At 35.9% G+C, this 24,471-nt stretch overlaps 1 protein-coding gene across 8 annotated transcripts in view; it reads left to right on the top strand.

The window, feature by feature from the left end:
- PPP1R12A (protein phosphatase 1 regulatory subunit 12A) overlaps positions 1 to 24,471 on the top strand; it is a 161,343-nt gene that overhangs the window by 33,849 nt on the left and 103,023 nt on the right. For all 8 annotated transcript variants that reach the window (XR_009265504.1, XM_058741927.1, XM_058741926.1 and 5 more), the window contains exon 2: positions 19,563 to 19,693. Coding sequence is in view for 7 of the 8 variants with exons in the window: in XM_058741927.1 (XP_058597910.1) it covers positions 19,563 to 19,693 (131 nt within the window). In the remaining variant the exon portion in view is untranslated. The remainder of the gene's footprint in view (positions 1 to 19,562; positions 19,694 to 24,471) is intronic.

Below are 24,471 nucleotides of genomic sequence, written 5' to 3' on the forward strand. Positions count from 1 at the left end.
TGATGGCATCATCCTCCACCTCATCCTATCAGCCAGAAATTTGAGGCATTCTTAAAACTCTTAATCTCATTCTCAACAAGAGCATTTTAATTCTTGAGTTTCCATTGTGAAGATAATCTAAAACGTATGAACATGAGTAGCTAGGTAGATGGGTAGACAGACAGATGAATGACTGTTTTTCAACTGAACACTGCTTCTTAGTTTTAGTTGCGTACACTTGCATTTATGTTGCGTTTGGTGCCAAATGCAACCTTTAACAATCATAGACAAGTGAGGAAAGACCTAGATGGATTTAATGAAAATGTCATGTTTGCAGTGGGGGAGGGTCAGTTCCTAACCAGATAACATCACAGCCCTCTTTATAGACTAAAGAAAAAAACAGTGAGGAAATTTATAAATTTGTTTTGATTTATGTATTTACTACAGCATGTATAAAGGCCTAGGTTTATGTTCACAGTTATTTATAAGTAACATAATAAAAATAATTTCAGTCAATTTTAGGGAAGTCTGTGAGAATTTTTTTTTTTTTTTCTTTTAGAGGGATCCCCTTATGTTAATCATTTTTGACAAATACTGTTGTACTTAGTAAATGTAGTCTCCTTAGCCTGGTCTATGGGGCCGGTTACAGGCTTCCCCTCTCATTTCTAGTTAATTCTCCCCAATCACCTACCATCCTTTCTTGTACTGTACGATCCTTAACAAATACCAAGTGCTGCTTCCCTTTTTAGGGAAATTGTTTCAGCTTTCGCCATTTCTTAACCTTAAAGACATAGATTAAGTTTCTCCTAGATGCCAACTCCTCCCTACGCTGTTCTTGTCTTCTGAGATCCTAGAAACTTCCATCTTAAATAAAGATCATCTTATTTCCTGTTTGGATCCCCAAATAACCATATATTTCATAATCTGTATCCAGTGAGCTTCATGTGCCAAGCATATTGTACCTAATGAATGATAGATATTCAGTAGTTTGGGAAAAGATCTGAATAGTGTAGCAGTGCTGGTGAGAGGTATGAAAGTCCCCAAACTGGTTTTGGTCTTCTGAAAGATGTTTTCAGGAAAAGGAAGTTTATTATTATGACCAAATAAGAGTTTTTGGGTTTAACTCCATGCCTTATTTATATAATCTGTTCTCTTATTAACATGAAATAGCTGTATCAGAAAATACTTCCATTTGTATCCGACATTAGCATTCTACTGAGTTTTACATATTGCTAGGCTCTATAAAATGAACTACTTTTCCATTCATTTATTATTTATTTATTTATTTATTTAGAGAGAAAGAGCACAAGTGGGGGAGGGACAGAGAGAAAGGGGGAGAGAGAGAATCCTCAAGCAGGCTCCACATTGTCAGCCCAGAGCCCAATTGGGTGGGGCTCGATCTCACAAAACTGAGATCATGACCGGAGCCAAAATCTATAGTCTGAGCCATCCAGGCGCCCCTCTACTTTTCCTTTTTGTTGTTGTTGTTGGATTCTTGAAAATTAAATCATAAAGTACATCATCAGTACATTTTATTATTTTAAAGACCATGAATGTCCAAGGTTGTAAATCAAATATAAATAACATAAAAGTGAACTGTTATCTCAGGGTCTTTCTCATTTTCTTAGGGTCACCACTATTTTTTCCAGGGGCTCTGAAAGGATCAACACTAGTTGTGTTACCTGGTTGTTCTTCTTCTTTTTTTTTTTTTTTTTTAATTTTTTTTTAACGTTTATTTATTTTTGAGACAGAGAGAGAGCATGAACGGGGGAGGGTCAGAGAGAGAGGGAGACACAGAATCTGAAACAGGCTCCAGGCCCTGAGCAGTCAGCACAGAGCCCGACGCGGGGCTCGAACTCATGGACTGTGAGATCGTGACCTGAGCCGATGTCGGCCACCTAACCGACTGAGCCACCCAGGCGCCCCTACCTGGTTGTTCTTCTTAATCACATCCATGCAGAGAAAAGATTGCCAGTAACATTTATTAGTTGTTTTTTTTTTTTTTTTCAGTAGTTGTCAGTTTTGATGTCATGTGGTTATAGGTCAGCCTTCTACGTTTTATAGGTCATCATTTGTATAATACATTTGTTTCATATTGGAAACTTCATAATGTAAAAAAAAAAAAACCCTGGAAAATAAGCATTACTTCTAGAACTGTAACAGACATTACAGAATCCACACACTTAAGCCACAGCTATTTTTACTTAGGAGAAGTTCTCACATAGTTTTTATGTGCTCTTATTTTAGGCTTAATTTTTTTTTTTTTAATGTTTGACAAATTAAGAGCTACAAATTAAAATGAAGATAAGAAGCTATCAGATAGTTTTAAGAGGCAATAGATCAAAGCAAGATAGAAGGTAGAAAATCTCTTAAAAGGAAACATGATTTCCAAAAAGCATTTTAGGTAGCATTATAGCTGCATTAACTATTGGCTATAAGGACATTGTTGTGTAACATCAGATTTTAATAGTTGGTGTCATAGTAGGTTGATGGAGAAAAATAAAATTATAATTTTTGTGCTTGTTAAAGTGATAAAGGAATGTGTAACACTTTAGAGAAAGATTTCCATCAAAAGTATTTTTTAAGGAAATTTCAATAATTCATTATATACTCTTTATTATATATTTTCACTTGAATTTGATCATAGTGTTTTGTAGGAACACTTTTAGGATTCTCTGTGAGAATATATTTAAGTGAAACTAGAAAACAAAACAAAACTCTCTCATGTTAGCTTAGTACCTAAGTTTCATGTATTTTAGGGTTATTAGATTTGACTGTTGCCTAGGCATTTCCATCCATGGGAATCCCAAAGCCTTATATGGTCAAGACTTAGCTTTTAGACTTTCAGTGAAATGCAAGGCACCACTCCAAAAAAAGAAAAGAAAAAAAAAACATAACTAGCTGACTTTCACTTTGTCTTCAGTACTGTCTTCTTGGCTGCTTTTATTACCACAGTAGCTAAATTACTAAGAACTTTATGTGCGTTGGGAATCTGTCTTACTAGTGGAAGGAATTCCTTTTGTGGCAGTAGTTTTATGCTAGAATGCTAATGTTATTTTAACAAAGTATTACATGCTGTTATATAATTTTCATTTTTTTTTTTTTTTTTTTAAGGAAACTTAAAAGCAGTTCTGGTTTATTTTATCTCACTACAGGGGAGAGGAGAAGATGTGCATGTAGTGCAGTTGGAAAGTGTAGGTTTGATTACTGGCAGGTATTAGGGAAGTGAAAGTGAAATTATTTGCTTAGAGACTTTTCTTCCTTGGAACTTCTGATTAGGGGATACAGGTGAAAAAGGTGTGAACCTTCAAGAATAGCAGTGTTGGCGAAAAGGATTATTAAAACAATAACTTATTTCTACACTGGTATGATCTCCTTTAGCTCTGATCCTCATTTTTGCTTTGAAGAATGTGATTTTTCTGAGTGGTCGTATCATGAATATCATTCATACATTTAACTCCAAGATAGTTTAATAGTTTATAGATATTAAAATTCTTAGTATCAATAGTTACACATTTTTCATGTACGAAAAGGTATTATTCCCCCTAACATTAGAAATTTCAAAATGTTTTGCAACCTCTCCATCTTCCCATAGTAAGTCAGATATGACATGGCAAAATTAATTTCTCTGATACATTCAACTATAGGTAACAAAGCATCAGCAACCTATTTCTGAATCCTACCAGTGAAGCTAAATCCTACTTGTAGGTTCCTCCATTTAACATTTGATTACTGATATATTCTAGACACGGTGTTATGAATACCTAATGGGATCCTTGGCTTTGAGAGCTCATAGTGTAGTGGAGGCAGGAGAGAAAAATGAATGTAAAGATAGTATATATGGGAAGATAATTGTAACACAATGTTTTAACTGTGTTAGGACAGATATGTGTACAGTGTTACAGAAAATGGAAGGAGAAAGTGATTTAACTCTAGTTACATTGAAATAGGCTGGGGAAAGCCTAAAAAATAAAAGCTAAAGATGGTTAAAAGAAGACTGAATTGAGGAGCAATCTGTAGGGTCCAGCAATGCCTCAGCTACTACTCAGGGGTACCCTTTATCTTCCAGAGAAGTTAAACATCCCAAACTACCTTAAGTCTTATGATCAGAAAGAAATGAAATTTCATTCTAGGGTTACTTTTTCTTGGCAACTGGACTCAATCCCCTCCTCCCATCAACCAGCTTTTTTGTGATGAGGCCTGAGAATATGCTTCCATAGAATTTTTAACACTGGGTTTTATCTAAAGACCCTTTATTGTCATGTTTACCTCAACAAAATCTTGTAGCCTTTGTCTTTCTGGCAAAGTTACCTATGTGTTAAAAAGTCTTTTAGATAACTGGAGAATCATCCCCAAAGATGAAAATCTGATGTGTAATGTATTGAGTCAGCCATGTTAATCGTTGAATGTGTAGTATAGATAAATAATAAAAAGATCTTTCAGAAGTTTCTGGTTCCATGTAGTTATTGGTACATAAAATCTGCATATATAGTTTTCCCATAAAAGTGAAAAATAGTATAAAGTTATGAAATACCAATTCATATTGATTATTTGTATCTGAAAGAGACTTGGAAGTTACAGTGCAGTGGTAATGCTTATTTATTACATTACAAAGGGATTGTGTCTGTTTGGGATAGTGGTCCCAGACTGAGTGCCTCAGCTTGGATGTAAAAATAGATTGTGGTGATAAAAATGGAGTTTAGTGGGAAAACGGACTTTTTGACATGTTCTGCAGTAAAGAAATCTGTTTAATCCAGTACTCTTTGAATTTTTAGAAGTTTTTAAGAACAGTTGGTCAGAAACCATTTATTAACTTTTTCAGTTCAGTAGTTTCATGGAAACAGTAAATTTTTGTGATAAGTTGCTTTAAGAAGGGCTCCATAATGACAGTTGTTTCAGGAGGCATATTGAAAATTTAGGTATTCTTATTTCTGCCATATTATTTTCTCTTGACTGATGGAGATCTACATTTAAAGGAATGTAAAAACTTTATTATATGTAAATGTAAAAGTACTAGCATCTTCTAACATTTTGGGGATAAATTATTTAAATAGATTATGCAATAGAAAATCATACATACCCCTTCCCCTCAATGTAAAGGAATGTATAAAAGATTTTTTTCCTTTTGTTCATATGCCCTCCTTCGAAAGTAAATATTAAAGGAATAATAGGGTTTTTAAATTTACGATCGCTCTGCTTAGTTAGGTTATTCTTTCATACCTTTTTACTCATCAAACATGTACTCACTGGCACATTACCAGGAGATTGTTATTTACTTATTCTAAAGGTGTAATTTCAGATTGTTCTGACATACTCAAGAAATGAAGGGTGGCCCAGTGTGATTAGAGCTTTGAATTTGTGGAAATAGATAGGTCTAGATAACTGGATAGGCCTACGTAATTTATAATTCCTAGCTTAAAGGACCAATGATGGCATTTACAAGGAGTTGAAATATATGAGAAAAGACAAATTAGAGATTAAGTAGAGAAGGGAGCATAATGTTTGGATACACACAAACTGAAGTAATGAAAATTGATATAAATGCCTTCTACTTTGATCCAAAATCTAGTAATGCAGCCGCTGTTTATTGCTATATAACAGATTACATCCAAACTTAAAATAATGGATGTGGCTTATCTAGGTGCCTCAAGATTGCACATGAGATTGCCCTCAGGCAGTTGGCTGGGACCACAGTCTTATCTGAAGGTTTAACTGAGCTGGGGGGGTGGGTAAGTAGTAGGGATCCATTTCAGAACTTACTCATGTTATTGACCAGCTTTGTTTGCTTGCCACATGGGCTTCTCCGCAGCACTGCCTCTTGACAAGGCATTTGAGTTCTTCCAGGTTGTGAGTGATCCAAGAGAGGGAAAGAGAGTATATATGACATCCCATCACTTCTGCCCTGTTCTGTTTGTTGGAAACAAGTTCAGCCTGCACTCGAGAGGAATTTACACTAGGGTGGGACTGCCATGAAGCAGAGATCATTGCCATCTTAGAGGCAACCTAGAACACTAGTAAGCTAAAATAAAATGTTTATGGCATTTTACATCCCTCAATTTATATTAGTAAATACTTAACCATTGCTTCCTATTTACTATGCTTACTACTTTGCTTACTAGTAACTGTTTATTTCTCTTACTGTTGAACAAAGTAATTGAAAATTGATTATATCTTTGCTCATTTGCTTTTGTTTTTCACACTCTGCTCTCCATTTGAATGTTTGGTGCCCCTCTTATTTTGTGACTTGGAAATAGTAACTCCTACTTCCTTAACTCCTTCATCAGTGGTCCCAGAAATACAGAATAGCTTGGTAGTCTAAAATGGAAAATAATAGTTCATTAAAATAACCAACTAGGGAGCCCCTAGGTGGTTCAGTCAGTTAAGCGGCTGACTTCAGCTCAGGTCATGATCTTGCAGTTCATGGGCTCCAGCCCTGCATTGATTGGGCTCTGTGCTGACAGCTCAGAATCTGGAGCCTGCTTTAGATTCTGTGTGTGTGTGTGTGTGTGTGTGTGTGTGTGTGTGTGTGTGTGTGTCTGCCCCTCCCCCACTCATTCTGTGTCTCAAAAAATGAATAAACATTAAAAAAATTTTTTTAAATAACCAAATAGGATTTTTTTTTCTTTCCTTGGCCCCAGAATTATATATTCTTAACTTCATCTTTGATACTTTTTGCCAAATCATATCTGAATATAGCAGAACTACTAGGTTCTCAGCCTGTCAGACATGTCTTTGCTTTTTCCTTTTTGAAAAGGATGCAGGGATATGGTTTCAAGCCTTGGTCTATTTCTTCCCTGCAATTTCTCCCCCATCTGTGTGACACAGGGGCATAACCAAAAAAGTAGTCTTACACAAATCTTCCCAAATCTTTCCCCCTTTCCTCAATTTGAGTTTATAACTGTCTATCTATCTATCTATCTATCATATCTATCGTTTTTAAAATTTAACATTTTTGAGGTTTCATAAAAGGTATACTGCAGTAATCCAAGTATACTAAAATACAGAGAGGTTATGTTGTTTTGTGATTTTATCTATGTATATGTTTATCTTTTTTTTTTTTTTTTTTTTAATGTTAATTTATTTTTGAGAGAGAGGGAGCACGTAAGCCGGGAAGGGGCAGAAGAGACGGAGACACAGAATCTGAAGCAGACTCCAGACTCTGAGCTGTCAGCACTGAGCCCAATGCAGGGCTTGAACTCACAAACCATGAGATCATGACCTGAGCCGAAGTCGGATGCTCAACCGACTAAGCCACCCAGGCACCCCTGTATATGTTTACTTCTAATTAGACTGAGTTGCAGGCAGGATTTGGCTCTTTAATTTTGAACGAGGTACTGTGTTATATGCTAATAATAATAAGTGCCTGACGGATGTTGATTATCCATAACTAACCATCATTTAGGGAACATTATTTTAGGACCTCTCCATGCAGACCATTTGACATACTTTTATTAAAAAGAATACGTATTACATATACTGTTTTGATTAAAAAGTGTTAAATTTAGTTTTGCTTTAATTTACCAAAGAAAACGACTGAAGACTGAAGTAATGGTTAAATTTTAGGTTAAATTTTCTTTATCAGCCACGTACTTTGCTTGGATACTCAAATTAAATGTTCCTTTAAGACTAAGAAAATAGTCTATGAATACAGTGACACAGGATTTTTTTTTTTAAAGACCACATCACAATTTTAGAAAGATTGGACTATTCTCTAAGAAAGATTAGGATGTCATTACTAATCCATTTTTGTCTTCTCTCCCCTCATCTTGTTTTGTTAGCTATATTAATACTTCTACTTTGTTGGAATTTATAATATTTAGATTATTTTTTATTGATCCTTTGATCATCTTGTCTTGATTTCTGAATATATTTTGTCTAGTTTCAGTTACCATGGATATCAGAGGTTCTCAATCTAGTCTTTTTTTACAAATTGGATGGGGAATTTCTTTAAAGTGGAAATTCCTGGGCACCACTCTCAGATTCTGATTTCTTCTCTCTTTCTTCGAAATTCAGTTGAAGTACTCAAATTTTATAGCATTTATCATACCTCTTTTTGCTATTTGTTTAGTTACCTGTCTTGCCTGCTGGGCTCTGTCTAAGCTCTGTGGGTACAGAAATCTGGTCTATGTCCTTTACCAGGGCATTTCTAGCATCTAGCATAGTGTCTGGCTGAGGTGGACACTCAATATATTAATACTTTTGAGTTAATGAAGAATCTGCTCTTTATCAGCCACATACTTTGCTTGGATACTCAAGAAATTCGTCAAGAAACAGCTAACAACTGCGTAAAATGTTTTGTTTTGGAAAGCCATACGGATTTTATGTCCTCACTGTAGAGATGTTTTTGGAAAATAACTCAATGACTTTGACTTCTGTTAATTAACATTTTGCCATATATTCTTCCAGACTTTTTTTTTTTTTTTTTTTTTTTTTTTTCAACATTTTTTATTTATTTTTGGGACAGAGAGAGACAGAGCATGAACGGGGGAGGGGCAGAGAGAGAGGGAGACACAGAATGGGAAACAGGCTCCAGGCTCCGAGCCATCAGCCCAGAGCCTGACGCGGGGCTCGAACTCACGGACCGCGAGATCGTGACCTGGCTGAAGTCGGACGCTTAACCGACTGCGCCACCCAGGCGCCCCTCTTCCAGACTTTTAATTAGGCATATCAATGGCAAGAATGGTATCCTATTCTACATATTTTTGTAACCTAGTTTTTTTTTTAATTTAATACAAATAGTAAGTAGATGTTATTTCTTCTCATGAAACTAAATTATTTCCTTGTTAATATATACATTGATTAAACCCCTCTGGATCAGTTGTGCGATCACTTCTGATAAAAGAATGTAACAAGGAAAACAGCAACCTGTGGCTACCTTCTATTTCTAGAGCTCAGACAATAATGAAACCTGGCAAAAGATTTATTTTCTCCAAAAAAATTTTCTTCAACTCATCTCTACTCCCATACTGAGTTTTCTTTTTCTTGATTAATGCTATATTTCTTTGAAAATTGCTTATTATTTTTCTGCCTTATCTGCTTATCTTATTTTCCTAATTAGATTATAAGCATCCTGAGAACAGTATAAGATCATTACATTGCTCATTAACAAAAATTTATTGGGTAGCCCTGTTAGGTATTGTGAAGTATATAAGGTATTTTCTATTCTTAAGGGATTGTCATCTAATTCGTAGAAAATACTTGAACACATGAAACAATAAAAACAGCAAGCCTCACACAGTACTTAGTATAGTTTTATGTACACATACACGCCCTACGCCATAAATGTCTACTTGTTAAGAAGTTAGGACTTTGTTTTGATTCATATTTCCTATATGCCAGGCACTGTGCTTAAAGGAGACAAAGAGAATATACTCTTTAGTGCTGTTCCTTGCATTCACCAGAATAATCAATAAAAATTATTAGTGAGAGAATGATCCTGAAGTTCAATTCTTTTTAGATCCCTAAGGATTCTAAACTTTAGAAGAAATGCTCTTCCCTTCCTGAGTCCCCAAATAAAAATGTGAGCCTCTAAAGATCTAGGTTTCACTTACTACTTTATAGATCTTTATCAGTAAAGGAAATATACAGAGCTGTGTAATAAAGTAGATAAAGGATATATTTCAGTCTTTGAATATTTATATTTCCCAGTTTTTAGTGTTGTCTTTCAAATATGTAGTACTTGTTGAAGTATGAATGTTGAAGCAATACTTAGATTACTTTTCCCCTGAAAACTTTTTTTTTTAGTCTCAAAGAAGTTTTTTTCAGATTTTTTGAATAGTCTGTTTGCCATGTCTAATTTATTCAATCCACAAATATATATTGGATCTTCTCTTCATCAGATATGTGCTTCCTTTATTCTCTCTAGAATACTGTATGTACATAAACCTCAACTTTACTTAATCCAAATGAAGAATTTCCCATGGTCCAGCATTGTGTACAATCTGTGTTTTAAATTTATTATCCCAATCATTTTATCATTTGAGTATATGACTTATTATGACATAGGATAAGTTTTTATTTTTACATCTAGATTTCCTACCTGCTTGTATGATAAGAGTAGAAAGGGCAAAAATATTTGAAACTTAAATGCAGTGCTAAACTTATTTGTTTTCAAAACTAAATACAATTGACCTCCTAGGATTATACATGCTCATTTATTTGCCAGTCTTAATGCAAGACCAAGGTATTTATTTTTTTATTATTCAGTAATGGAGTACTGCATAGAGTTCTTCATTGTTTTTTTCTTTTTTTTTTTTTTAATGTTTGTTTATTTTTGAGAGAGAGCTAGTGGAGGAGGGGCAGAGAGAGGGAGGCACAGAATCTGAAGCCGTTTCCAGGCTCTGAGCTGTTAGCACGAGCCCAACGTGGGGCTTGAATTCATGAACCATGAACCGTGAGATCATGACCTGAGCCGAAGTCAGACGCTTAATTGACTGAGCCACTCAGGTGCCCTCATTGTTTTTCTTGCTTAAACCACGTCTGTAATTCATCCTTTGATAGTCCAAATTCAGTTTTCTTTTAAAATAAACAAAAACTTGATTGGATTATCTCCAGTTCAGTTCTTTAAGCATTCTCACCTGACATCTGTGTCACTGAATGCTTAGGGCATGGACTATTTTCTAGTATATCTACAAATTTCTGTTCCCAGCAGTTGCACAGAATCAAGTCTTCCTTAGTAAGAGTCATAAAGAATTGTGTCAAGGAAATGATTTAGAGAACTTCCATATTCAAATTCATTTGTTAACTGTATTACTAATGACTAGGCACAAATTGTAAATGTTTCAACTAATTGACTATAATTACATTTTCACTTAAGTTCTCTAATGACATTTATACAACTAAATCTTTTCTCTTTTCTCTGAGTTGTATATACTTTGTATGAATGAGCTTATATAAAACTTTTAGGGGTGCCTGGGTGGCTCAATTGGTTAAGTGGCCGACTTTGGCTCAGGTCATGATCTCATGGTTTGTGAGTTCGAGCCTGCTTCAGATTCTGTGTGTGTTTCTCATTCTCTCCCCCTCCCCCGCTCATATTCTCCCTCTCCCTCTCTCTCTCTCTCTCTCTCTCTCTCTCTCTCTCTCTCTCTCTCAAAAATAAACATTAGAAGAAATTAATAAAAAAAAAATTTTCACATATGAAAGTTTGAAAGAAGCCTGAAATCCCAAGATATCCTTTGTGTATCTTTTATAATTTAATCGTCATCTTAGAAATAATTGTGGCTGGGACTTTTACCAAACTGGTACTGAAAGGAATATTTGACAAGTCTCCACCATTTAACCTTGTTTTATAATTTACAGAGGGATGAAAAAGTAAATTATAGATAAGAATATAAAAAAAAATTTTAAATGGGGGTGATTTAGCATGTGGATTATGTATCTGCAAACATAAAAGTACTACTCTAAGTGCTTTCTATATTAATTTATATACCTATCATAGTAAACTTTTGAGGTGGGTACTATTACTATCCTCATTTTCCAGAGTAAACTGTGGCACACAGGACGTTAAGTAATTTACCCAGCAACACCTGGCTAGTAAGTGGCAGAACTGGGTTAATCCTGCACAACCTGGCTGTAGAGTACATACTTTAAAGAAAACCACTTTCGTGAAAAGGAATATTATAGTATTAGAATTTGTTTCAAATGCTTCTGATTTCATAATTGTGATTTTACTCAGTTGAATTACATAGTTGCTAAACATATTTTTTATTTCTCTAGGAATGAAATTTAATGATTTTTCAAGCTATACATGCCCCACCCAAAATCTGTCTTTAAGCTATGGATTTTGTCTACCTTCAGCCAACATTGTGTAGTTCCTTTATTCATCTCTTTGTTGTTAGGCTTTTCAACTTTTTTCTTAAAACGTGGGAAACAAAGGTTGTCCTTGAGCTAACTTGCTGAGATAAAACAGATGTTTTATGTACTTGAACTAGTTTGTTGAATTAGCTCAAGTTGGCAAAGCTGCCTGAACCTGGACTAAATGACTAAAGTGTCTTCACACAGCCATTATTGGCAATTACTCTGAATATGTATTCACCAAAAACTTAAGCTATGTTCGATAATATTTTGGAGGTATATTTGAGTCATTCTGTTTCTTTCCATATATATGGCTTATTAATAAACTGACTACATTTTAGTCAGATATTTAAAGTCAGCAAGTCATGTGTCTCTTAATGTGCTACATGTGTTAGCTTTTGATTCTCTTAGCGACAGTATTTTTATGGGTGTACTTCACGGGTTTCTTGTGTATGCTTTATAAATGTTCAGGAGAACACTTTGAACAACTTGTACCACAAACTTGAGATTCATATGTAATGTATATTTTGTGACAGTGTTTTTAGCATTTAATTAGTATTAAAACATTTCAAAAACTTAGTAAATTATAAACAAAGGAAAAAGCAGATTTAACATTAACTGCTTTAGTATGTTTATTGGTGTTTCTTACATTATACTGACTTAAGTATTTTAAATCAGAATCAGCAACGTTTCATTTTCAGGAATCACCTATACCCATAGGTTAATTTTTTCAAAGAGCTGGCGGAGGGGGGTTGCCTTCTTAAAATAGAGAAGCTTTAAAAATTAACCATTTGTCTTGAAAATCTTTTCTCTTCAATGTCAAAGGTTTACTCATAAGGTGGAAAATAAACTTTATTCTAGATCCTGCCTACCTTCATCCTCACTATATGTGATTTGGCATCTTCATACACCACTTGTCACTTGTTCATATGTTAAGCTCTGGGATAGAGCCTCCTCCAGGAGATATTCCCAGACTATCACTATTCCTTCTTAGTTCTCCTTTTCTGAGCTCCCATAATAAGTAGTGCACAGCCCTGTAACTATATCACGTTCCTCTTAATATAATCATTTAGTTGTGTATTCATCTTCTGGTACTAGTGGTAATCTTCTTGAGAACTTTCTCTTTAACTTACTGAATAAAATACTTTTGTGTTCCAAGTAAAATATACGGATAATTTAATATTAACATTTCTCTTACTGTTTTCATAATCACTTCTCTGCATCCTCTCCCTGAGTGATTTCAAGTCCCATTGTAATATTATCTTAATGCAGATAATTCCTAAATTGATGATTTCATCTCACATTTTATTTTCAAAGCTCTAGGTCTGCATATCCAGTTGACCACTAGCCACTAGATATGCATGGTTAGATAGGTATACAGACACCTATAAATTCAACATATCCAAAGCTATGAAATAATTTTCTTTCCTCAACCTGCTTCTTGAACCTGTAGTATCTATTTTCGTGAATGGCTTCTCCCTGTCCCTCACCCAAATAAACCTTGCATATTTTCTCTTAAGTTTCTCATAGATCAGTCTGTATAACTGGTAAGACTCAGTTCAGGCCCTTCTTTTTTCATATTGCTTCCAATAATCTTTCTAAAATATTGTTCTGATCATGTCACTCCTCTGCTTAAAAACTCTTAATAACTCTTTTCAAACATTATCTACTTAAAATTATAAAATGTTTTCTCCTGCTTTTCTCTGTACTGCTGAATTGAGCCATTATTACTGATGGGATGTGTTGTACTCTTCCCTTTATGTGTGGGAGTAGAAAGTGGAATGAAAACCATCTCTAGCATCAAATCCTGTCACCTCTGCATTATGTTCAGATCTTTTACCTGGAAAAGACCTTTTAGCACATAGCTTTATCCTGTTTTATAACTTAATACTCTGTGTATACCTCTGGATGATTTACTTAGTTTATTCTACGCATTTTTAAAATCACAGTGCATTTGCACAGGGAAGTTCCTTCTAGTTGAGTTGCTAGTTGAATAACTTATATATAATCTTCAAAACGTTGCCCAAACATATACCTTTTTTTTTTTTTTTTTTTTAAAGTAAACTGTATTCACAATGTGGGATTCAAATTCTGACCCTACATCTAGAGGCACATGCTGTACCTACTGAGCCAGCTAGGTGCCCCTCAGACATATACTTCTTTTTTTTTTTTAATTTTTAATTTTTAATTTTTATGTTTGATAGAGAAAGACAGAGCACAAGTGGGGGAGGGGCAGAGAGAGAAGGAGACACAGAATCTGAAGCAGGCTCCAGGCTCCGAGCCGTCAGCACAGAGCCCAACACGGGGCTCGAACTCACAAACCGCGAGATCAGGACCTGAGCTGAAGTCGGATGGATGCTCAACCCAACTGAGCCACCCAGGTGCCCCAGACATATACTTCTTAATGAGACCTATATGGACCATCTTAGTCCTGAGAAGTTATCTTTATGTCCCAATGATATTGTAGTACTTCTCTATCTACTGCTGTTATGCCCTAATATGATCATTGTTATTTATGGGCAAGCCTGCCATATTGCAGTGTGATCCTTCCGGCTTCCCTATGTTTCTAGGGCTTTGGCATATATACTTTTTAGTATACATGATAAAAAGAGTAGCTAAAGGAATTGGGGATATTTAGCCCAAAAGAGAGTATGTGAGAATTCTGGGGTGAGGGTGTTCATCATATTTAAAGGTTATCAGTTAAAAGAGAGATTCCATTTGATTGTGGAGTTTCAGGGACCAGGGGATAGAAATTAAAGGAAGATCTATTTTAGCATGTACAATTTAGAGAAAGATAAGTAAAGTGTCTTATATTGGAGGTAATACATAGAGTAGGCTTTCAAAAAATAGTAGCCTGTTAATTTTTTTTTTTGGGGCGCCTGGGTGGCGCAGTCGGTTAAGCGTCCGACTTCAGCCAGGTCACGATCTTGCGGTCTGTGAGTTCGAGCCCCGCGTCAGGCTCTGGGCTGATGGCTCGGAGCCTGGAGCCTGTTTCTGATTCTGTGTCTCCCTCTCTCTCTGCCCCTCCCCCGTTCATGCTCTGTCTCTCTCTGTCCCAAAAATAAATAAAAAACGTTGAAAAAAAAAAAAATTAATTTTTTTTTTTAACCTGAGATATAATTTGCAGTAAAATACACGGCTTTTAAGTGTGCAATTCATTGAATTTTTGCATACGAATATGCCTAAGTAAAAATCAGAAAGATAGGGAACATTTCCAGTCCTCCCGAAAGCACCCCCATGCTCCTCTTACTTCTCCACAAATTTGACCATTTTTCTGAACTTCAACACCAGAGATAGTTTTGCCTAGAAACCTACAGTATGTATCCTTTCTGTCTACCTTTTTTCACTCATCTATGTCTGTGAAGATCATCTGTGTTGTTGAAGGTAGCAGTGGTTCTTTTAGTTTGATGTTCTTTTCTCATTGATGTATAGGATCCTATGAATAGAATCTCCTCACACACATACACTCCACTCCGTTTATTTGTCAATTCTTTTGTATTTTTATACTAGAGTAGATATTGGCAAATGGTTTTTTGAAGTTGTATGAATTTTACATTTTAACCGATGGTTTGGTTGTTTCTCCATATTATAATACAGTAGATTTAGCATTTTTCTTTTAAGAATCAAGTCTTGGGGCACAGGCTGACTGGCTTAGTCAGTGGAGCATGTGACTCCTGATCTCTGGGTCAAGTTGGAGCCCCATGTGGGGTGTAGGGGTTACTTAAAAATAAAATCTTTTTAAATTTTTTTATTTTAGAGAGAGAGAGCATGCACATGAACAGGGGAGAGAGACAGAGGAGGAGAGAAAGAGAGGGAGAATCTTAAGCAGGCTCCATGCTCAGCGTGGAGCCCAGTGCAGGGCTCAATCCCACAACCCTGGGATCATGACCTGAGCTGAAATCAAGAGTTAGATGCTCAACCTACTGAGCCACTCAGGCACCCCAAAAATAAAATCTTAAAAAAAAGAAGCCTTAAATTTTCTTATGTAAATACTGCCTATTCAGTGTAAACATTTTGGAAATAAGGAAAAATTTAAAGAAGAAAATAAAAATTTGTCTTAGTCTCACAGCCAGTGATGACTGTTAACCTTCAGTGTATATTCTAGTCTTTTTTGTACATATTTCTTAGTAAAATTGTAATCATATTAGGTAAACTGTTTTTGTGTCCTGTTTTAAAAATTTAACAGATTGTGGGGTGCCTGGGTGGTTCAGTCAGTTAAGCGTCCCACTCTTGGTTTCGGCTCAGGTCATGATCCTACGGCTTCATGGGTTCAACCCTCACATTGGCTCTGTGCCAACAGCAAGGAGACTGCTTGGGATTCTCTCTCCCTCTCTCTCTCTCTCTCTCTCTCTCTCTCTCTCTCTCTGCCCCTTCCCAACTCACATGCTTTCACGTTCTCTCTCTCTCTTTTAAAATAAATAATCAGATTTGTATTAGATGTATTTATCAAATAAGAGTTTTATATTTTTCAATCGATGATAAAAGAATACTGTTTTGGAGTCTGGAAAAATTAAAGCAGGCGGAATGAAAAGGATGATAGAATTAAATCAGTATCTTTTCTTGGGGCGCCTAGACGGCTCAGTTGGTTAAACTTCCAACTCTTGATTTTGGCTCAGGTCATGATCTCACTGTTTGTGGGATTAAGACCTGCCTTGGGCTCACACTGATAGTACAAATCCTGCTTGGGATTCTCTCTCTCCTCTGTCTCTGCTCCTCCCTTCCCACCCTTTCTCTCCCTCAAAACAAATAAACATTAAAAACAAAAAATCAATGTCTTGTCTCAAGGAAATTTAATGATTAAGCATTCAAATAGATCTAATATTAATTCAAGCCACTGTGGGTCATTAGCTATCTCAAATAATGTTTTATAGACTACTTTCTAATATAATAAATAGAATATGGATGTTTCTTGTTTTGTTACTAGATAGCTGTGGTTCTCCAATCTCTCCAACCCTTTCTTTAAACCCCTGCTTCTTGAAAAACAGATTTTTCCCCAAGCAGTATATACTTGAAGTCCATATGAATGTTACTTATGTATATTCATTTAATATCTGCTATGTGTAAGGTACTATTCTGGGCACTATGAAATCTTGCCATCAGAATCCTTTAACTTGTTCCAAGGGGAAGAATCAGATACATATAATCTTGGACGCCTGGGTGGCTCAGTTGGTTAAGCCTCCAACTCTTGATTTTGGCTCAGGTTATGATCTTCACAGCTCATAGTTCGTGGGATTGGGCCCTGCATTGGGCTTTATGCTGACAGCATTCTGCCTGTTTGGGATTCTCACTCTCCGTCCCTCCCCTGCTTGCACACATTCTCTCTCTCTCAAAATAAGTAAATAAACATTTTTTAAAAAAATAATCTTAAACATGTTAGGGAATTTTAGAGATATATAACCTACCAGCTTCTTCTGTCCACTTGATAAATAAAGATACTAGAGCCTGAAAAGAAAGATTAAAATACTTGTCTAACACTATAAAATTTGTGGCATTGCCAAAGTTAGAGCCTAGAACCAAAAGCTATGATTCCCTGTCAGTGCTTTTCCTACTTTGTACTTTGTCCGTATTGCTTTTCTTGACACCAACTCTGTCATTTTTTCCCCTAAGAAAGTGCTACTTAGGAGTGTTTTTGGGGGGCACGTGGGTGGCTCAGTCAGTTAAGCATCTGACTTTGGCTCAGGTCACAATCTCATGGTTTGTGAGTTTGAACCCTGCATGGGACTCTGTGCTGTCAGTGCAGAGCCCACTTTATATCCTCTGTCCCCCTCTCTCTGTCCCCTCCCTGCTTGTTCTCTCTCTCTCTCTCTCTCTCTCTCAAAATAAATAAACTTTAAAAATAAATAAAAGTGTTTTCTTTCGCTTCTATGGTGGGCAAAGAAAAACTGGTTTCATTCATACAGCATGCTGTGTAAGTGCCTAGAACTTATGATATCCTGTTGCTGAGATTACAGATAGGCAAGAAATATGTTGATAAACTGAATATCTGTGGAAAGCAGTGTTAAGTGTGGAAAAAGATTATATTTTTTAGAATCTAAACAACTGTTAAGAGTGCCAGCTCTGTCATCTCGCACCTGTCTGGCTTATTCAAGCTACTTAATCTCTGAATCTTAGCTTTCTCATCATTCATCTGTTAAGCCCCTACTGCATGCCAAGAACCATATTAAGGTGCTGCAGGTAAAGCAAAATTCTTGTTTCTTACGAGGGTTTTTGTGAGGATAATGTATATACATCAGTAAAATAAAGTACTTGTTGTACTTCCTGGCACAAAGTAAACATTGATAAAAGTTCCTTCTTACTTACTGTAAGTTCTCAAACTTTGTCTCAAGACCACTTTATACTCTTAAATTTTTTGGAGGGGTGCCTGGGTGGCTCAGTCGGTTAAGCATCCAACTTCAGCTCAGGTCATGATCTCGCGATGCATGAGTTTGAGCCCCATGTAGGGCTCTGTGCTGACAGCTCAGCATGTGGAGCCTGCTTCAGATTCTGTGTCTCCCTCTCTCTCTCTACCCCTCCCCCACTGGTGTCCTGTCTTTCTCTGCCAAAAATAAATAAATGTTTAAAACAAATTTTAGTTATTGAAAGATTCCAAAGAACTTTTGTTTCCGTAGTGTGAATATATTACTATTTGGTGATACTAGAGGTTAACACTGAGGATTTTAAGTATTTTATTAATTCGTTTTAAAATAGAATTACTGTACCTGTGTTATATAAATAACATTTTAAAGTTAAAATAACTGGTTCACTTGCTCCTAAAGGGTTCAATTTATCATGGACAACAAATACTGTTGTTTTTCTTGACAGATTTTGTTCATTTTTAAGAAAAAGTATGACACAAATCCAAGTTAGACTAAGTATAGTTTCTCGTTTAAGTAAAAATTGTATTCCATGGAAAAAGTGGCTAGTTCAACTTGCATCTTAGTTGCACAAGTACTTTTCCTCAGGGCAGTCATTATACTTGAAAGAAGTGTTTTTTGCATGCTTCATATTTTGTTCCAAAGAGTACTAAAAAGATGTGTATTCAGGGGTCAAGATTTAATAAGATTTATATTTTATACTACTTTAAGGACATTCATAAGTAAAAAATAGCTTTTTAAAAGTTTATTCATTTTGGGGGTGGGACAGAAAGAGAGAATCCCAAGAATCTGCGAATCTGCTGTCAGCACAGATCTTGATGTGGGGCTTGATCTCACAGACTGTGAGGTCATGACCTGAGCTGAAACCAAGAGTTGGAGACTTAACCACTGAGCTACTCAAGCTCCCCAAAAAATAGCTTAAAAAAAAAAACAATGAGTGCATAGTGGCGAATACAGTGACTTGTTAGTGTAGTTTCTTTGGCCACTGTCTTGATTGTGCTAAAGCACAAGCAAGTTTTGCCACTGTTGCTTTATGCACTCTCAAGTGCACGTGTCAACACAATGAAAAGGTGAAATACCATCTTAGTATTATTTTAAGAGTACTTTTGGCATTGTCAGTTTCCTGAAAGGATCCCTCCCCCCTCGACAGATCGCATTTTGGGAGCCAGTGCTATAAAGCCAGTGCTTTATTACTGGTACTTATATAATGTTTTGATTGTTATCATTTTAATATGTACTTATTTTTATCGTGAGATTGGCACTGTCTAGTCACATTAGTACCATTGACCTGTTTGATGGCAATACAATCAAAATAGCAGCACACTGACAGAATATTTATGTTATAAAAGTTGCAAAGTAGGGATTTTGTTCTATGGATGTATTATTAGGAGCATTGCTTCATATTTTTTCTGATTGTGCTTTCTGTTTTGTTTTTAGGCTTGCATTGATGACAATGTTGATATGGTGAAGTTTCTGGTTGAAAATGGAGCAAATATTAATCAACCTGATAATGAAGGCTGGATACCACTACATGCAGCTGCTTCTTGTGGATATCTTGATATTGCAGAGTAAGCCAGTTCTGTGTTTACTTTTATCCAAATATCCAAACACTATTTTAGAGACCTGAGATTTTATAGAAATTGGTGTTACTGATAAATGAGTGAGCTCTTATATTACCTTAATTCATGAAAACTATTCTTCCCAGGAAGAAGAATAAGCAGTTCTTGGGAATTCATATATTGAGTCTCTCATTGGGAGTTTATCTTCCTGTCTTCCCACCCTCTTTGGCTTTTGGTACTTTGTATTGATATGAGTAATGGTACACTTCTCCATTCCCATCTCCTTTTATTTTGAGTACATGTAGAGCATTGTCAAATGATTCAAAGTTAAATTTAGCAATCTAGCCTATCCCTGTGTAATCTGAGTTGTTAGGAGAAATTAACAATAATTCTCAGTTAAGTTACTTTGGTATAAGGAGAATATGATACAGAGTTCTCCAATTAGTCTAAACATTTATACTTCGTTGCTATTAAGATTGTTTTCTAAAAATACGTGTTTTAGAAAATTCAATGAGAAATGGTCATCATTCTTACCTACCTTTAATGGGCAGGTACTTTCCAAGAAAATCTGATTCTTCAAACAGTTAACAAGGAAGTATAGTTATCCTGACAAAATAATATTTTCACTGAACTATTTCATTTTGTGTTACTGTGTGTCCAATACCATAAACAGGTTTTATTGTCTATCTGCTCACATCAAAACTTATCAACTGATAATATCAAATATGGGAGTTCTATTTTGTGAATCTCTTTTAGTAAGCCTTAAGTATTGTTATACCTTTATTTCATTTTTCTCCCCATGTGTATTGGAGATAGGATACATCATTTTAAAGGGGAGGCATTGGTTGGTAAATGAGAAGTACTCTGGCCTAGGAATCAGAAAATCTGAGTTACTTGAGTTCTGTTACTGCGTATAACACTAATTACACTTTATTTTCATCTTTTCCTTTCTGGGCCTTAATTTCTTTATGTGCAAAATGAGGAAGTCTTTTGTCATTGCAAAAACAGTTATGTTCGTTCATAATTATAATCATGGTTCTCAAGTTCCTTAATTCCTGTCTGTTTTTTTCATGCTCAACAGAGGACTTGGATCTCTTCTTCATAGAAAAAATAGCTAATGTGCATTTATCTTAAGCTGTCTGTAAATATTTGGTACTCAAGTTCTGGAGTCAAATGATGTGAATTTTGAATGTTTCCTTAGCCATTCTCGGGGTGTGACCTTGGGCAAGTTGCTTAACTTTTATATGCTTCTGTTTTTTTCCTCTTTCAAAAAGGAATAATATTGCTTAGGATTGTTGTGAAGGTTAACTGAGTAATCCATCAAACAAAGAATTGGCACATTGGAAATACTCAATGTGTGTTAACTTTTGACCGTTACACTGTCTCTGGGGAAATGAAAACCCAACTTTTTTCTCTTAAGATGTTTAATCTTTGTGTTTCTTTTTTTGTAATTCATGCTTCTGAGTTTGGAAAGACAATAATAATCACCCTGAATAATTTCTTCCACTTGATTGATAAACCATTGTGTTGGTTGGGATGATTTTAGCTGCAATTAAATAGTATCAAATTTAAAATGACCTAAAGAGTAAGAGTCCTTGGGGCGCCTGGATGGCTCAGGTGGTGAAGCATCCACTTCGGCTTAGGTTGTCATGATCTTGCCGTTTGTGGGTTTGAGCCCTGCGTGGGGTTTTGTGCTGACCGCTCAGAGTCTAGAGCCTGCTTCAGATTCTATGTTTCTTTCTCTGCCCCTCCATTCATGCTCTCTTTCTCACTCAAAAATAAACATTTAAAAAAAAAGTAAGCATCCTTGTGCTACAGTATATGATACAGTTTAGAGGAAGAGCATTCAAGTTAATTAAACTGCTTGGTGAAACCTCCAAGGGCGTCTCTCAGGTTTTTTTCTTCTGTCTTCCCCAAATATGAACTTTATTCTTAGCCTTGTCCCCCTCCTGGTGACAGAATGATTGCCGCAACTCCTCAGTTGTATTATTACATATGCATATCAGAGGGCAAAATAAAAAGTGGGTAGAGTGTGAAAAGTATCTTCTCCATATTTTGTGTATGTCAAAGAGGGGAACTTATCCAAGAGAGTCCTCGGACTGCATCAGATTTCCGCTTTAGGGATTTGTGTTGGTCTGGTCTTGTCACTTGCCCATGTCTACCCTGGGAAAAGCAAGTACTTGGCATATTCAGTGTTTTGCATGTCAGTAAATAAGTATGAGGGGGAGTAAGCAGTCTGCTGCAGGTGTTAATATTTTCAGTAGAAAAACCACAGCTTTTCATTTTTTAGAAGGTAGGCTATGGAACAAGTGCTTCATAGGACTTAATACAAACAGAAATGACCTGGTTTAGCCAAGATTGAGTAGAGTTGTGGTGATCTACCTTTCTTTAGGCAGTTTGAATTTATGGCTGTGGTATAACTAGAGTATCTGAATGCATACTTTGAACAAAATTAGAAGAATTATGACTTTTTCTTTGTTGCTCTTTCTGCCTTCTTTTATTAAATAATAAGAATGTTTATAAAAGACAATTTAACTCTGATAAATATTGACTGGGTTATTAGTTAAGGTGATAGTCCATAGCCCTTCCAAATACATGATTATTTTTATCAGCATTATCTTTTTTACCAGTTAATCTCACTAATATGAGAAGTTAATGAAAACCTATTTTTCTTTGGTCTAGAAAAAAATAGCATGGTGGCTTAAGAGCTAGGGTAAAGATACCCCCAAGTCAGAGTATTTATAGAGTAAAAGAAGGCCCTATTAATAATGATGTAGAGGGGCACCTGGGTGGCTCAGTCGGTTGAGCGTCCAACTTTGGCTCAGGTCATGATCTCGCGGTCTGTGAGTTCGAGCCCCACATGGGGCTCTGTGCTGGCAGCTCAGAGCCTGGAGCCTGCTTTTGATTCTGTGTCTCCCTCTCTCTCTGCCCCTCCCCTGCTCATGCTCTGTCTCTCTCTCTGTCAAAAATAAATAAACATTAAAAAAAAAAATTAAAAAAAAAAAATAACAGTTATAAGCCAGGAAAGACCTAGGAAATTTGGGTCACTCTGCCAAATGAAATATTTGAAGTTAAATTTGTTGTAAATCCTGATTTTGTTTTTTGCAAGCTGTGTGCCCTTGGCCAAGCTACTTAGCCTCAACGATTAATACTATTTATAAAATAGGATCTGGCTTCTTCCTACCTCTTATTTCTCATAATGCTTTCGATATTTTTCACTCTCTTAATACTGGACTACTTTTAATTTCCCAACATTCACTGCTGGTTCACGTTAATGAATCTTTGCTCATAGTGGTTCATTTGCTTTATTTCTTTACTTTACCAGCTCCTGCCAAACTCTCAAGATGCAGTTGTATGTCATTTCTTCCAGAAACTTTTCTGATAATTCCTGGCATCTCTACAATGTATCAGATGTTTACATGCTTCTTTAGGAACTGCTTTATGCACAGAATAGTTCTAATTCATCCCTATTGAAATGAGAGATGAAACAAACAATGAAGCACACATAGTTTACTCTGATGCCTTAAGTATGATTTGGATACAGTGAGTTCTAAATTTTTGACCCCTGGGGGCTCCTGGCTGGCTCAGTCGGTGGAGCATGCGACTTGATCTCAGAGTTATGAGTTCAAGCCACATGCTGAGTGTGGAGATTACCTTAAAAATAAAGTGTATAAATAAATAAATAGATAATAAATAAATAATTTCGACCTCTGTTGGAGATAGTACACAAAGAATATGAGATTACAGTTTAGTTTCTAGACATTTAACAATTTAACATTTGGTTTGTAGCCTAGCAGGAGCCAAGTGAATAGATGAATGATAGCTCTTTGTATTCTGGCTCAATTGTCTTACCTTTTCACCAAAATAATTATTCTCAACCTCTCCCTGCTTTGAATAAGGTAGAATTCTTAGGGAAAACCAAAAATAGAGATTGTCTAATAATGCCCCTTCTCCAGAGTGGATTAGAGGAACAATAAAGGTGGTGGGTTTGGGGACTTTTATGTTAATGCTCAGCATATGTATTGTTTTACTGAATACCGATGAGTCGGTTTTGAAATGTATGCATTAACATCATTCTTTTCCTTTGGTGTGCTGAATTGTATCTGTACCTAATTCAGCTGTTGAAGCCCTACCTAACACCCCCAGAACCTTGGAATGTGACTGTATAGATGCAGCCTTTAAACAGATAATTAAGTTAAATGAGGCACTTGGGGGGAGAGGGGAGGGGGCAATTCAGTCTTACTGATTTCCTTAAAAGAAGGGGAAATTTGGATGCAAAAAATAGAGACATCTGGTGCATGCACACAGAAAAGACCACATGAGGACACTGAAATATACTTAATGTGGTTAATGATGTTACCATCCTTATTGATTAGTAAATTATGTATCTTTGGTCATCAAGAATCTCTTCCTCTTGGCTTCTAAGACCTTGGGATATGACCAGAGAAAATCATCTTTCAACCTTTCTTGCTCTCTAGTGTTACAAGGTGCTCCAGACTCATTTTTTTTCCGTCTGCCCTGGGTCTGGAATTGCCATTTCCCCAAAGAGCCCTGTTCTTGTAATGGGTGCTAGAAGTACTCATTGCTACTGAGTTGGTCATTGCTTCAGATTCAGATTTGGTACCAAGGTGTTTTCCTTTAACCTCTTCTATCTTGTATCAGTATTTCCTTTCTCCCTATACTTCTGTTGCCAGGAACTGTAAGATTAAAATAACACGCAATTACTAATTTGCTTCATTATTATATATTACACGTACATTAGACTACTTATAACAACAATACCACTA

The sequence above is a fragment of the Neofelis nebulosa genome, chromosome 8 (genome assembly GCF_028018385.1).
Source record: "Neofelis nebulosa isolate mNeoNeb1 chromosome 8, mNeoNeb1.pri, whole genome shotgun sequence".
NCBI lineage: Eukaryota > Metazoa > Chordata > Mammalia > Carnivora > Felidae > Neofelis > Neofelis nebulosa.